Source organism: Homalodisca vitripennis, chromosome X (assembly GCF_021130785.1).
Source record: "Homalodisca vitripennis isolate AUS2020 chromosome X, UT_GWSS_2.1, whole genome shotgun sequence".
Classification (NCBI taxonomy): Eukaryota; Metazoa; Arthropoda; class Insecta; order Hemiptera; family Cicadellidae; genus Homalodisca; species Homalodisca vitripennis.
In genome coordinates, this window is record NC_060215.1 from 100,585,718 (window position 1) to 100,601,025 (window position 15,308).

The 15,308-nt window shown below is 30.8% G+C and overlaps 1 protein-coding gene across 1 annotated transcript; it reads right to left on the reverse strand.

Moving 5' to 3' along the window:
- Window positions 1-4,961: 4,961 nt before the first annotated feature.
- LOC124369746 (vasotab-like) lies at window positions 4,962-12,733 on the reverse strand. Its single transcript, XM_046827817.1, has 3 exons — window positions 12,611-12,733; window positions 11,076-11,225; window positions 4,962-5,105 (listed from the first exon to the last, which is right to left on the reverse strand). Exons 1-3 carry the CDS (start codon window positions 12,639-12,641, stop codon window positions 5,074-5,076), a joined length of 213 nt encoding a protein of 70 aa, XP_046683773.1. The 5' UTR covers window positions 12,642-12,733; the 3' UTR covers window positions 4,962-5,073.
- Window positions 12,734-15,308: the final 2,575 nt, after the last annotated feature.

The following is a 15,308-nucleotide window of genomic DNA, read 5'->3' on the forward strand; positions in this document are numbered from 1 at the left end:
TCTTTTTTGCTTAAAAACATTTCTCATACAATTGTTAATGTTTTTACTTATATAATTAATCTTAGTTTTTCTACGGGAGTTTTTTCCGTCAAAATTAAAGCAAGCGGTTGTTATACCAATTCATAAGAAAGGTTCAACATTACTTTGTAGTCAGTTCAGACCAATATCCTTAATTTCTACCTTTTCAAAAATAATAGAGAAAATTATGAAAGAAAAACTATTGAAGTTCTTAGAGAAAACAAAGTTTTTTAGTATTAACCAATTTGGTTTTAGAAGCTCAGTCACAGAGGGGATTAACAATAATTTATTTGTTAGTGCACTTTTTTTAGATATAAAAAAAGCATTTGACACTGTTGATCACAACATTCTTTTAAAAAAGTTGTATAATTGTGGTGTACGTGGAGTTGCTTATGATTGGTTTAAAAGTTATTTGACAGATAGAAAACAGTGTGTTAGAATTGATGGAGTTTTAAGTAGCATGGGCAAAATTGTATATGGGGTACCACAAGGCTCTGTTCTTGGGTCAATTCTCTTTATAATATATATAAATGATTTATGCACAGCAAATTTTAAAGGACAAGTTACAGCATTTGCGGATGATACTGCCTTTTTTTATTCAAGTAGCACATTAAATAATATCGAAAGCCAAATGAATCTTGATTTAAAATGTATAAAGTGGTGGTTTTCAAAAAATAATCTTGTGTTAAGTACCGAAAAAACTAATTACATGAATTTTTCACTTAAAAGGAAGGACTCTCCGAAGATAAGGCTAACCTACAACTGTTTAAGTTGTTTAGTAAGTAGCAGCTCGTGTTCTGAATGTTCAGAAATAGAGGAGAAAAATGAAATAAAATATTTAGGTGTTACATTAGATAATGCGCTAAACTGGAAAAACCATATATTAAATTTAAAGGCAAAATTAATATCAGGTGTTAGGCTGTTTTACTTTCTACGAAACATGTGTCCCTTGCAAACTTTGCGCTCTTTATATTTTTCATTAGTTCAAAGTAGACTGCAGTATGGAGTTGTTTGTTGGGGTGGAACTTATAAAACTTCCCTAAACTCTTTAATTGTAATTCAGAAGCATTTTGTCAGATTAATCTCGAAAAAAAGTATTAGAGAACCTTCTCACCCTTGTTTTGTAAACTTAAAAATTCTTCCTTTGCGACATTTGTACGTTTTTGCAGTATTAAAAAACTTTTTTATCGGGAATAGGAACTTAAAGAACTTAAACATTTTTAAGCAAAGATTACGAAATGCTAATGAATTCCAAATATCTAAGCCTAAAACAACATTTTATGTCAAATCATATAACTATATAGGTCCAAAATTGTTTAACAAATTACCGAAAACCATTAGGCAGATAGAAGGTTTAAATAAGTTTTTGAAGGAAACAAAAAAATGGCTATATAATTATAAAAACATTGAAGATCTGTTTTTGACATTAAAATAAAACCGCTAAGGGTATTTAACAGTAGCAATTTAAGTTAGTTTTAAGTGGTATATCTTGTAACGTTATGTTATAAGTACATTTACTATAGCAGAATAGTTTTTAATTTTCTATATATTTTCTTTTTAACAACTAAGCACACATCTCTTGTTTTTATATGTAGTAGTGGTGTGGTTATAATTCATATGATTTTTAGTAATGTTAGGGAAACAACGTTGTTACAATTTAGTTGCCGCTATGGATTTTCTCTTAGTTATTTTGTTTAATATTATGATGGAACCCCAAAACAGGTTTTCAAACCTTAGGGGCCCTATTTATTTTCTCCTTAGTTAATTGTCTCGAAAAATTTATTATATTTTAAAATGTTAGTTTAGATACTTAAATTTTTACTCTTTATTTATTTATTTTTTTAGCTGCTAAGCATTATATAAGTGTAAAAGTTTATTTTGTTTAGGAGGCAGCCTGGCAAGTGTTGTTTTTGTATTCTATACTTAAATTGTTAATGTATGTGTTCTTTTGAGAAAAGGAGAAAATAAACGTATTCTTATTCTTATTTACTATACACGTTGAGACTTGAACCACAATTCTTCATGCAATTTAATTATCATTTTGTCCATCCAGCCATATGAAATTTAACACTAATAAACGTTTCATTATTAAGTTGATTATAATTGATATTTTTTCGAAAAATTGAACTGATTTGATTTTGTATCAAAACAGGGACGCTAGGCGCCTCATACTATTGACACGTATAACGTCAAACCTAGATAAAAGACATTAAAGATACAATCAATTTGCTGCATAATATATTAGAACAATTGTTCTGGAGATATCATAGACCCATTATTTCATAAAGATAAGCAATTGAAAACAAGAATTTAGTCTTTTTGGATTTTTAAACAGAATTTTAACATAATTTGTTAACAATAAAATTCAATTTAATCCACTCTTATTCCAAAATACAATAAAGTTTCAAAATGTTCAATCACATATCTGGCATAATCAATCACATAATTGTTATAATAGTCTATAGGCAGTTTATAGTTTTAAAATAGCTTAACTATTGGTTAAGTAAAATAAAATACCAAAATATGATAATAAATACTCATGGTACATGTGGGCATATAAATAAGTTTGGTACTAAGGATTTTCACATTTGTTGTAAATTAAGAGCCAAAATTAACGATTTAATATAACTTAAGTTTCAGTAGCTAAATCCATTCATGTAGAATAATGAAGATATTTAAATAAATTCCAAAAAATTACCTTTTCTGTCAAAAAATGGATCATTGAATATTTGTCTTTTTTCCTCTGGCTTCCCGAAAGTCTGCTATTATACCAAAGTTGTGGAGTTGACTGGTTGTCCAAGTCCTATACTTTAATCCTCTTTATAAAAAAAATCAACCCATTCTTTGCCCAAGATTGGCACTGCTAAATCGAGAATCCACTGTGCTTTTAAAATTAGTACTTCTTCAAGGAAAATTTTAGCATCTTTTTTCGTGTATAACATTACTCTTTATTCTGTTACTAAAATAATAACTGTTACTAAAAATGGATGTTTAGGTTTTTATTAATCATATAATTGTATTAACCAGATCGTTGACTCTTTTTTTACCAAATTAAAGTCACTTGGTGTACAAATGTGGCCTTCAACAAAACAATTATGTACTATTTAGTTCTTGAGAAGCACCATATAGACCATATAGACAAAAATTTTATTTTCATATTTTTGGTGCAGTTATTCCTCCACATAAAACAAAAATTAGTTATTTTTGTGTTACTTCTAGTCAATCATTTAAAGCACGGGAAGCTATTTCATTTTCTCCGTGACTAGCATGACCCTTATGCCATGAAAACACATATCCGGTACTGTTATACGATAAATGGATATTGTTATAATTAGATATTTGCCGCATTAGTAAACCACATATCACTGTTGGTAGTGACAGCTGTCGCTTAGCCCGTATTTTAGCAAGCTGGCCTGTTAGTTGTAACGTGCTATTATTCAGTGAATATTATTTCTACTATTCCCTGATTTACTTACGTTTGGCTCGCTATTTATTGTATTGGAGTAGACGTGTAGAACATTATTTACAAAAAGTAATATTTTATGTCTTGGTGCTTGACTAGTTATTTGTATTAGTTAATCAATTTCCATTTCATTTTGTAAACTGTCTTTATTGTTGTTACTGATTTAAGGTAGCAGGCAAAGTTGCATGTCTTTGTTAAAACATCGTAATGCACTCAACTGTGCACTTGATGAGACATGAGAACATTTCTTCATCTATATTATATTTGTTTTTGTACTGTAAGTGTCTCTGATATCGAAAAGATGTTAAGAATTCATTTTGAGCTTCGTCGTCACCGACTTTTTTGGATCTCTTTATACGGACGTTGACTACGGATTTCAAGAGTCTGTGAGAGCGTCAGATTTCAGACGCTGCACTAAGTGGAAAGTGAAATATAGTTGAACTCAACATTCGCATTGAATCAACCCTTCTCACCATTGATACCATATTTGGTAGTTTCACTATAATGTGCAATACTGCAGGTATGAGTATTGTATGTTATTTGTTTATAAGGTGACGTTATTTTGAAGTAATCTTTTTAAGCATATGCATATTGTTTATATTCGTTACTGAAAGGTCATGATCAGTATCATGTTCTCGTGATACCCAAACGACTAAAGCTAAGAATTTATATGTTATACAGTAGGATCTTTTGTGTTGTAGTTACCTAAGGTGTTGGTTCATAGTTAGATAGAGCTTCTTAACCCTAAGTTGTATAGTACAATAAGACTATATACCTTTTATTGTATATGTGTTTATTGCTGTTATGAATGTGCTTGCTTGTGACATCTACACTAACTACCTTTTGCGATATTTCTAATATTTGGGAAATCTTGTTTGGAACATTCAGTTTAATTCCTAGTCTCTGTTCTCACACTGTGACTAGGATACAGTTTGTAACTGCGTGTATTAAAAAACATATATAAATTATTTATTTATTCTTCATTCAAATATTTGATTCATTCGCGCATACCTTGTGAGTTAGTCAGTTTAAATTTTTAAATTTTTTAAACGCTTCCTACAACTCTCGAAGACTTGCTCCAGATAGTTGATAGCAAAGAATATCATATAATTTTAAAGGTTATGTGGGTTAAAAACCTGAAGGTTTTGCTATACGCTGTAAGTATTTTTTTTTTTATATAAATTATTTTAAATAATTTTAAAATTTTTTTCGAAATGTAAAAGATTTTAATTTGAGCAGTTTAAGCCTACCTTTAAATTTGTTTAATCTATAACCATTTTAACGTATATGAGAGGGATGTTTAATTCCTCTGATTATTAGGGTACTAATTAATTACCCTAATGACACTATAGACTTCAAATTACTCACTTTTTCTTTACATTATTATCAATCAATCAGTGTGACTACTGAACCATTTTTATCGTTACTACTGAGGGTGGTACTTACCATTCATTAGGATCATCAAATCAAAATACTACTCTTTTTCCGTTTATATTTTATTAGAAAAATATACAAATCTATTAGGTGACGTATACATTAAAACAAAATAATTTTGAGGAACTTGAAGTTACTTAGCAGCTAGTGTGAAACCATCAGCAGGTAGAAAATTTCGATACTTGGTAATCTGTAAGAAAGAAACAAATCATCAAACCTTCTTAGATGTTTGGACACTTGAATGTTTTGAAAATGAAATCTCCATTTGGTAGTTCAAAATGTAGCTTACATATTAACTTATCAGATTAACAATTTACAGACAGTGGAGAAAGTTGGATAGCATGAAACTATAAATGTAGTTAATTATTAATATGGAAGAATCCGCTTGGACTTATTAATACCAAGCCTTGTGTTGTTGATTGATTGGCCGATGAATTGTCAAAAGATGTTTTATTGAAAAGAAACCTGTATCTAATAAATTTAATTTTTAAATTAATAAGCTATAGGGTTTGTACCATATTACGTAACAGAGTAACGTACTTTTAAATGATTGCTTCTGGCTCTTCAAGATATTACTTTTATCAGATTATTAACATTTGTAGAAATTTAAGATGGGCATTGAGAATATTCACTTTTCAGAGTTTAACTGTTGAGGGGTTGCGATAATTATTGCGAGAAAGGTAAATAAAATGGTGTTTCAATGTTATCGGACAATGAATTAGTTCAAGGTAAAATGAAAATTGAAAAAAATGGATACGTATGTGAAATGGTTCTTAATCAGAGGGTGCTTCATTAAAGGATAGTTCCTCAATGGTAGAATGACGAGCCATTTAAAGTAAATCACAGGGTATAAGTTCATGAAGTAGTTAAGTTCGCGCAGGGGTGCTATGAAAATGTGGTTAAAGAGGTTCATCAGTAGATAAGCTCATGAAAGGCCTTGTTTTCGCTATTTTACATACAGACCTTACGACCAATACTGTTGTTTTAAATTTTGTTGTCGATAAGCTAATTATATTTATGATACCTACTATTTTGTTATCGTGCTCTTTTCAATTAGTATCTGTATGTTTAAATACGATAAATTTTACTGAGGTTAAGTGTAAAATAGGACTTTACAGTCCTAAATTTGCCTCTAATAAAGACAAGTTTCATTTCATGTTTCATTTCAAGTCCCACGGTAGGTGCTATGAAAATTTAGAATAAGCAATTCATCAGCAGATAGCTCATGAAGTGGTTAATTTCTCCGGGAGTTCCCATGAAAATGTTGTTAAAGCAATTAATGGTAATGATCAATTCACCAAAAATAGGTTGCGTAGTAGAGGACTAAAATCATGATTTTACTCTCTAATATTATTGCATGGAAAGCTCTAAAAATATTGATTTTGATGACGTGTATGTGTGTTTTTTACAATCTTTTGTTATTTGATTTAATAAGTCACCGTTTTCGTTACCAAATTAGTAGAGAATTTTAATTAGAGGAAAAGACATTTAGTTGACATTACTTTACGAAACGACAAATAATTCAAATGTATTTGTACTGTACGATATGTTTTTAAACGCAAAATTGAAAGGTCGTAGAAAGAGGAAATTGTCTTTTTAAGTTTACTTTCATCGTGTTTGTTCCACATGAAATATTCGTCTAACAATTAATTATAAAGTTGCAAACTACAATATTTCACTTGCTTTGGAGCTGGACAACCTGGAATATATTGCGTTGGACCATGCTTATTAAGATACATAAATCTTCACGTAGAATACAAGCATTCAATCTTGTGTCTCCTGAAAATTTTAAAAAGCTACGTTGTTGTTTGCGGAACGTCTAATACATGTAAGGTATTATAAGTTATGTTTATTCCATCAATAGCGATCTATAAAATCTTCTGAGAAAGCTTTTAGATAGTCTCAGTTAATGTTTATCTAATTTTTAATTCGTGTAGACTGGCTATAGGACTTAAGTAATGATCAGAACATAAAATACAAATATTAATTACATATTAATAATAATGACAAAAACCCACTAAATAAGTATGGAGACTGCAGGCCCTAGTGTGGAACTTCTGCAAACCTTTGCTAGTTTGATCAAACGTGAAGTAGCGTAAAATGATTATTATTTAACTATATGAATTTTGCATCCTCAAAGGCCTAGTAATATTTAATATCGACTCCTCTTTTTGTCTCTTCTAAATGTACTTCAATTCTTAAAAGTGTATTAAAATTTCTTGGTTCGTAGTGAAAATTTGACCGTACGGACCAAAAAGCTGTAGTAGATAAGAAGTTCGGTGAAGTCTACATTAAAATTTACATGTAAAACACTCCCCTATTTTTTGTTACTTTACACTTTATAATTGTATACCATTAATATTGTAATTTTTAAATTATATATTTAATTCCTTACACCTTATATAAAAATATGATGTGTGTGTGTGTGTTTTTTTTTTTTAATAAATAACAAATATTTATAATTTTTTTACATTCACACTATATTTCGGTAAACCCCGTTTTAAGGTGCATAAATTCAATAAAATAGAAAAGAACATAATACAAACAAAAGTGAATAAACAGTGAATAATCGTATACATACAACAGTGAAATTATTAATTTGGAGTGATTAAAAAATATTGTCTGATTGTTACTACAAGTTAATACAATACATCATTCCCATAACACTATTAAATATTTAGAACGTTCTGTTGATTAAGTTTTTAGGTAACCTGAAAGACTCGGTCAACTAAGTAACTCATTAGTCTTATCAGTTATTACCCATTCCTATCCATTTGTGTAATAATCATTAAAGATGTTGGGTTATCGGAAAAGGTAGACAAACATTAAGTACAAACAAGTTTTCAAAAACGATTAATTTCCGTGCACTGGGCAACAACCAACAGTCATGTCGTGTACATACAGACGGATCGAGGTGAATTGAGATGGTATAAATGTGGTTATTACAATTGTTACAGCTATTCTAATTTATTTAATTTCTAGAAATTATGTATATCAAATTTAGTCATTCTTACTTAATAACTTTTCTTCGCATACACGTATTTCATCATATGCTGGCGTACTGTGTGTCGGTTATGTCTTTGTTAATAATTTACTGTACGTACATAAATAACACACTGTACGTAGGTAACTTGCAACACTATTAAAAAATAGAAAGGATGAAAATGTATAGTTTTAGATCAGCAAGTGTTGCTGTAAAACAGGCTTGGATCTGTACTTCCACTGCAAGTCTTGTGATGGCTCTCGTTCCAATCCTCCTCCCTGCATTTGAAACCACAGTATGCCCTGGTCTTGTACACACATATGATTAAAGCTTTCTTGATATAATTGCTTCTCAAACAAACTGGATCATAAGGCATTTCATGATCCTTAACCACCCTATGCCAATCCGTAGTATGAGCTTCTTCCCAAAAGGCAATAAAGCCCTTATGTTCTTTACATGAAATGTATTTATTCCCAACCATCTGATCATCTTCGACCTGACAAAAGTCTAGACAACTACAACAATCAAAGCAGAAACAACAGCGCTCAGTTAGCTTGTTGACACACATCCCATTTGTGCAGCTTTGGAGTAAATCTATACTTTCCTTAGATTCAAAGTTGTTAGATGTTTGTTCATCCTGCTGCAATGAACCCTGTACATCCAAGCTTTGTGAGTCTATGTTTGACGTTGGCTTTTTGTGATCAACATCAACACTACTCACAACTGATGACACAGCATTAGAGTTTTCAGTCACTTTGATACTTCTATCCTCAATAGAACAGTTAGGTTGTGTATTCTCACACTCAATGCTTTGCAAAATACAATCACTTCCTTTGTTTATTTTATTAAAACGACAAAAAATTTTCCGTGTTTCGTATTGTATTTTACTAACCATCTTTCATAAATATTAAGCATTTTCTGGGACACAATATGAGTTTTGCTGAAAATTACATCATGTTCACAATTATTGTAATTTTCTGATATCAATAACTTCAAAATATTACTTCTTACATCTTCTAACTTCATGTAACACACAGGGGTAACAGTTTCTGTAAGGATAACTAATTAGATGATTGGAATCATTTATTTTTTATGAAAGTTCTCAAATATATCTACAATGGAACAAAACGTTTTAAAAAACTGTTTACTGTACTTTTGCAGAACTGATCTATAAGAATAATGATCCAGTAGAATATCTTCTATTGTAATTCTATGTAAAGAAAAAACACTTAATCTTTCACAATTATCTGATATTTCTTTTAATAGTTTTTGTAATAAGTCAATTAGGTTATATAATTGATGTTCAAAGAAACTATTAAAATAATAATCAAACGGTCTACAGTTTCCATACTTTTTCTACAAGTGAATTACTGCTACTAACAACTTAGTTCTACAATCCTCACTTGTGTTATACTTATTTTCTTCAACAATGCCCAAAGTTTGAGGGTGTTTTACTTTAATTACTGGATTTACAGAATTTGCATTTTTTCGTTTCCTTTTAAACGGTTTAGGAACTTTCTCAGCATGCTTCTGAAAAGGTACTGTTACCAATTTATGTTCACCAACTAATTCAATGACTGAACTAGAATTGCATTTATGATCATTTTTTGGAGTAAGTGGTTCATTATGCTCAATTTTGACCCACACTTCTTCAAGTTTCTTAATACGTTGTATTTCTGAATTTGTGTTATCATCCAATTCTTCCTCCTTCAATTCACACTTTACATCTTTAAATGTTTCAAATTTTATATTGTTACCAAAGTAATTCTGAAATTCACTGAGTTCGGTTTTGACTGCATTAAAAATTGTATCTTTCTTTTCTTCTTTAATATGCTTATTACTATTTATGATCTCACAACTAAATGTCTTTAATTGTTGTTCTTCTACAAACTTTACACATTCTTTGTCTTCATCACATTCATACAATCTCACATTGGTGTCATCTGCTGTCTTACAAATCATTTAAGAAATTATCACTATTTAACAACTATGAATATAGCTCAAATGCTTTAGTGGCTAACTAAAACATCTATGAACTTATCTTTTGATAACATACAAGTGTCAAGTACTCGATCTAAGTTACTGACTATTCAGTATTCATTTTCACTCACACTCCACTGTAAGTATATATAAAATTTAAAACAAATATTATATTTTGAATACTCTCTTAAATACCAAATCCATCCTATATTCTGTTAGTATTTTTAGATTTCTTCGTTTTCTCGTAAGGTCTAAGTTAATATTTACGAAGTGGTTAAAAAAATCTTTTGAATTTAATGCGCATATCCGAGTATTCATGAAATGGAATTTTTAGGTATATGAGGGTTGCCGATTGCAAATTAAAAGAAGGATCCTTTCACGAACTACAAAGAAAGTCTCTTTGTGCCGGGTCCTAAATAGAGATTAGGCTTACATAGAAAGACTGCTTTTTCTTGAAGTATTTGTTTCCTTTATCAATTACATCATTCCCAGTTTAACTGTAAAAAATTATTTATTTATGAGCATATACATTAAAGATAGAGCACAATGACCTTGCAATAAATTACATTCCGAATAACTACAAATGACAAATAAATAAATAACGTTGAAAGTGTACTGTACTGACCTAAAAGTGACATTTTATTAACATAACATTTATCATTGTAGTTCACAAAAGATAAGCGTTACAGAAATTTAAAACTAAATAAATCAGTAGTATTGGGTTTTTACTTGGGTCCCTAGAGTCTGTGGTCAATGGAAACGACTCCTTCACCGAGCATGCGTCACCAGTCAGGAGATCATCGGATATATTCAACATTTCAAGGGAGATGCGGCGGATTTCAGCGAAGGACTCACACCACACACTCAAGTGATAACATTGCCTGTACATTTAAGCCTTCAACATTTCTATATTCTAGCTTCATATGTAAATAATTAATATTAATATTATTGTATCCTTTTAAAAGTTTGTAATCGCATGTTGATTATTTATCTGATGCTTCTGTTACGGCACATATTATACGCAATTTCATAGTTAAGACTTTACTTGCTTAAAATAAAATTACATTTTAAATTATAGACACGTACTTGAGATTTAACTCGCATTGTTTTATTATCCATTCCGTTCATGTAGATCAAAGTCAGTGAACCCTTCAGTTGTCCCTATATGATTACAGCCATGTTTTATACAGAACTAACCTCCTTTGTTGCAACGGTTCCAGTCGCTGAGCTCGCATACATTGCGGAAAGTTCGGAGCAATTTCTTGCTGTTGAGGCCACACACCGGCATCCACTCGCCCCCACACTTGCCGGGGCAAGGTTGCTGGGCCCACACTAGGGCTACACACACTAGAAACACCATACACTTTAATATTTACCAGAATTTAAGCAACTCTTATTGTTAGTAGAGGGTCAAAACACAAGACAATACTTTAAGAGTTACCAGAGTGAAAACAAATTGGGGTTGAGTATTAAGTTACTTGGCCTCAAGTTGGAACGTGAAAGACACCAAAAAGCTCTCAAGAGTTATCAGACAGTAGGCTAAGTTGGTGGTAGCTTTTAAGATGTCAAGTTTGAAACACACACACACACAGCTTTGCTTTTGAGTAAATCCTTGTTAGATAGACCACGTAGCTAGAAGAAGAATTTCTAGACCAATACCAATATTTAGTAATCCCGCATTCGTATATTTCATAAACAACAATTCTACATCATGCCTTTCAGAAAAAAAAACATTTTCTTTTCAATCCAAACTAAATAAAGGTAAACAATAAATCTGCAGTAATATGAAATCTAATCTATATTTAACTTACTGAGAGAAACGCATTTGTTAATGTAATGTCATCATTTTAAGAGCACATATTATAGTACATAACTCGTACTTTTTAAACTAAATTTATTTTTATATTAATGTAATAATATAGGAACCATATTTAACAACCAAAAAAACTAAAAATTTTCCCACTTGGGATTTGTATGCTCTACGTCTCTTACTGAAAAAGTCATAAATATTTAGTTTAATAAAATATTTTCTTTAGTGCTGAACAATTAATTTATTTTAAAATGCAGTATAAACATGACACTACAAAAAGCACGTATCACACTATCAACTAATATGGACTTGAAAAATCTTAACCTAGGTGTAATAAGGATCCACAAGACGAACCATTGGATGAGCTATGTAACTTATCATATTTTAAAGGAATTACATTAAAATCAATTAAATTTTAGCATTTAATTTAAGTTAAAATTATCTAAGTATTTTAAGTGAAATAATAAAGTTCTTGAATGGAGAGAAATGTTACTTAACGATTTTAATGATATAAGAATACATCGTGGAAATTATAATTATGGTAGTAATTTAGATAACGGTATAACAAGATTGAAAACGTTATATCTTGTGTATAAGTTTTGAAATGTTCCATTGCATATAAACGGTTTTTTAGAAACGGGATTTTAAAAGATATAACTAATATGTAGTCAATTAATGTTCAAAACCAGCTACAAGTTGAATATCAAATTTCAAGCCAACATTAGCTCTTTTGTTTCAGAAATATTTTAACTTTGTAACTATTATATTCTGCAACTCAATGAATCATTATAATAAATGTAGATGATTTTCAACTTTTCGTCATAAGTTATGAATTTGTTGAAGTCTTAATACAAATCACTTTCAATACAAAAATCTAATTTATTGATAAGCTATCAGTAATTTATGAAACCATGTAACTCACGAGCAAACAAGAGGACCGCCAAGAGCCTCATCTTTCGCCTTGTGAATCCGTGGAGTTGGAAACAGCTGAAGTAAACTGTCCGTTTAAGTGCGGCTATCTGTTTTATACTAACGCCTGGTTATTGAGCAGGAAACGGAGCGCGCGTAAATTACAGAGTTGGTGTGACCTTCACCTTCTAGAACGATATAGCGAGGATTCCAGACAGAAACGTAGATGAGGAATTAAGATAAAACAAAGCCTACCGGCAAGGTGAGTAATATCAATTAATACGGTGTTCAACATTCTTACTAAGCAACGTTTCAGTAAACATTCTAGATGTTTATGAATGACGAAATTACCACATACGTTGTTTTTAATGTTACTCTGTATTTTTCGATTACTCTAATTCAAAATAATTTTGTTTAAACAGGGTGAGTCAGAAATATGGTAAAATATTTTAAGACGTGATTGTAGAGCTTAAAATAAGACAAAATGTTATATAAAGGTAGGTCCGGAAACGCTCCATTAGTGAGTTATTTTCATCCATTTTATTAGTGATTTTGTGTTGTGGGTTTCATTTATTAAAAATGGAAGGTAATATTCTTTTGTATTCAAACTCTGAATTAGCAGACATGCATTTAATGGCTGGCGAAAGATTTTGCTTTGTCGTTTTCAGTTCACCTGGTGAAGTTAAGTGATTCTGAAATTTTTGTTCTTACTTTTTAACTCAAATAAGGTGGATTTATACGGAAATTACCTGAAAAATCAAATAAAGGTTGTAGTGTGAACAGTTTTTGAGAAAAAGTGTAAAATTTACCAAAAATCTAATAACAAAAATACCGTCTTAAATGTTTTTCCTAATACAGATTGTAGAGAATTTAATTCTGAAAACAACCATAATAAGTAAATTTAACTAAATGTGTACAAAAAGTTATGAAATTGACTCCTCACGTATTACACTACACAGCAAACGTTTGCTGTTTTATAATAAGGAATGAGTATCTGATTGGTAACAGCTGGTAATAATTAATCGTTTAAACAAAAGCGGTTTTAACATTTTTTTTAATAATAAATAATCAGCTGGGGATTTATTATTAGATGACATATGTCAACTAATTGTTGAACAAAACAACAAACTGTAAAGATACTGTGTGTTTGTATTAAGTATTTTAACCAGTTATTTTCATCCATTTTATTAGTGATTTTGTGTTGTGGGTTTCATTTATTAAAAATGGAAGGTAATATTTTTTGTATTCAAACTCTGAATTAGCAGACATGCATTTAATGTATGGTTTGGGACGCTGCAATAGTACTGCAGCAAGACGTCTGTATCAAGAGAACTTTCCTAACCGCAGGTGTCCAAGCGCAAGATTTTTTGCAACTATTCATCAACGCCTATCTGAAACAGGTTCATTGAAGTCCTCGGAGCATAGTAATGCAGGCATCACCCGATCATGTAGGACTGTTGAATTAGAAGAGTTGGTTCTTAATTAAATTTCTGATTATCCTGAAAAGAGCACCAGAGAATTGTCACTACAGTTCAATGCCAGCCAATCTAGTATTCGGAGAATACTACATGAGTACCAGTTACACCCATTCCACTTCCAGCATGTCCAAACTCTTTTGCCACAAGACTACGCTCCCCGTGTTGCTTTTTGTCGATGTCTTCTGGGAATGTGCTGATCCAAACTTTTTAAATACAATTTTGTTTACCGATGAGGCTCACTTTACAAGAACAGCTATCATTAACTTCCATAACAACCACACTTGGGCAGACAGAAATCCTCATGCTATCAAACCTAATCGCCCACAACATCAGTTTTCAGTAAATGTTTGGGCTGGAATCTCAGCAGTTCATTTAGTCGTATTCGTGCTTCCTCCCAGGCTTAATGGCGTGGTGTACTTGAAATTTTTAAGAGACGAGCTACCTAACCTGCTTGATGATGTACGTCTGTATTTGCGCCAAAACATGTGGTTTATGCATGACGGGGCACCTGCGCACTACTCTCTGGCTGTTCGTGGACACCTAAATGAGAGTTTCACAAATCAATGGATAGGCCGAGGTGGACCAGTTTCATGGCCAGCAAGATCACCGGACTTAATTCCTTTGGACTTTTACCTTTGGGGACATTTAAAAACATTGGTTTACTCTTCCCCAATACATACCATTGAAGAACTCCGATTAAACATTTATAATGGAATATAAACCATTAAGCAGACACCTGGAGTTTTTGAACGGGTCCGAAACTCGATGAGAAGACACCTGAACGCGTGCATTTTGAACAACGGAGGTCATTTTGAGCATCATCTTTAATCTTCCGGTGAGACTTAAAGCGATTGTAGATAATATATATATATATATATATATATATATATATATATATATATATATATATATATATATATATATAATATATTATTGTATAATAATGTTATTTTTAAATACAATAAACATATTATGTTTATTGTATTTAAAAATAACATTTTGAGCTAAAAATTTGTTTGTTTTTCACCAGCTGTTACCAGATACTCATTCCTTATTACAAAACAGCAGAGAACAGCAAAAGTTTGCTGTGTAGTGTAATAAGTGAGGAGTCAATTTCATAACTTGTTGTACACATTTAGTTAACTTTGCATGTTATAGTTGTTTTCAGAATTAAATTCTCTACAATCTGTATTAGGAAAAACAATTTGTTTATTGGACATTTAACAATGTTAT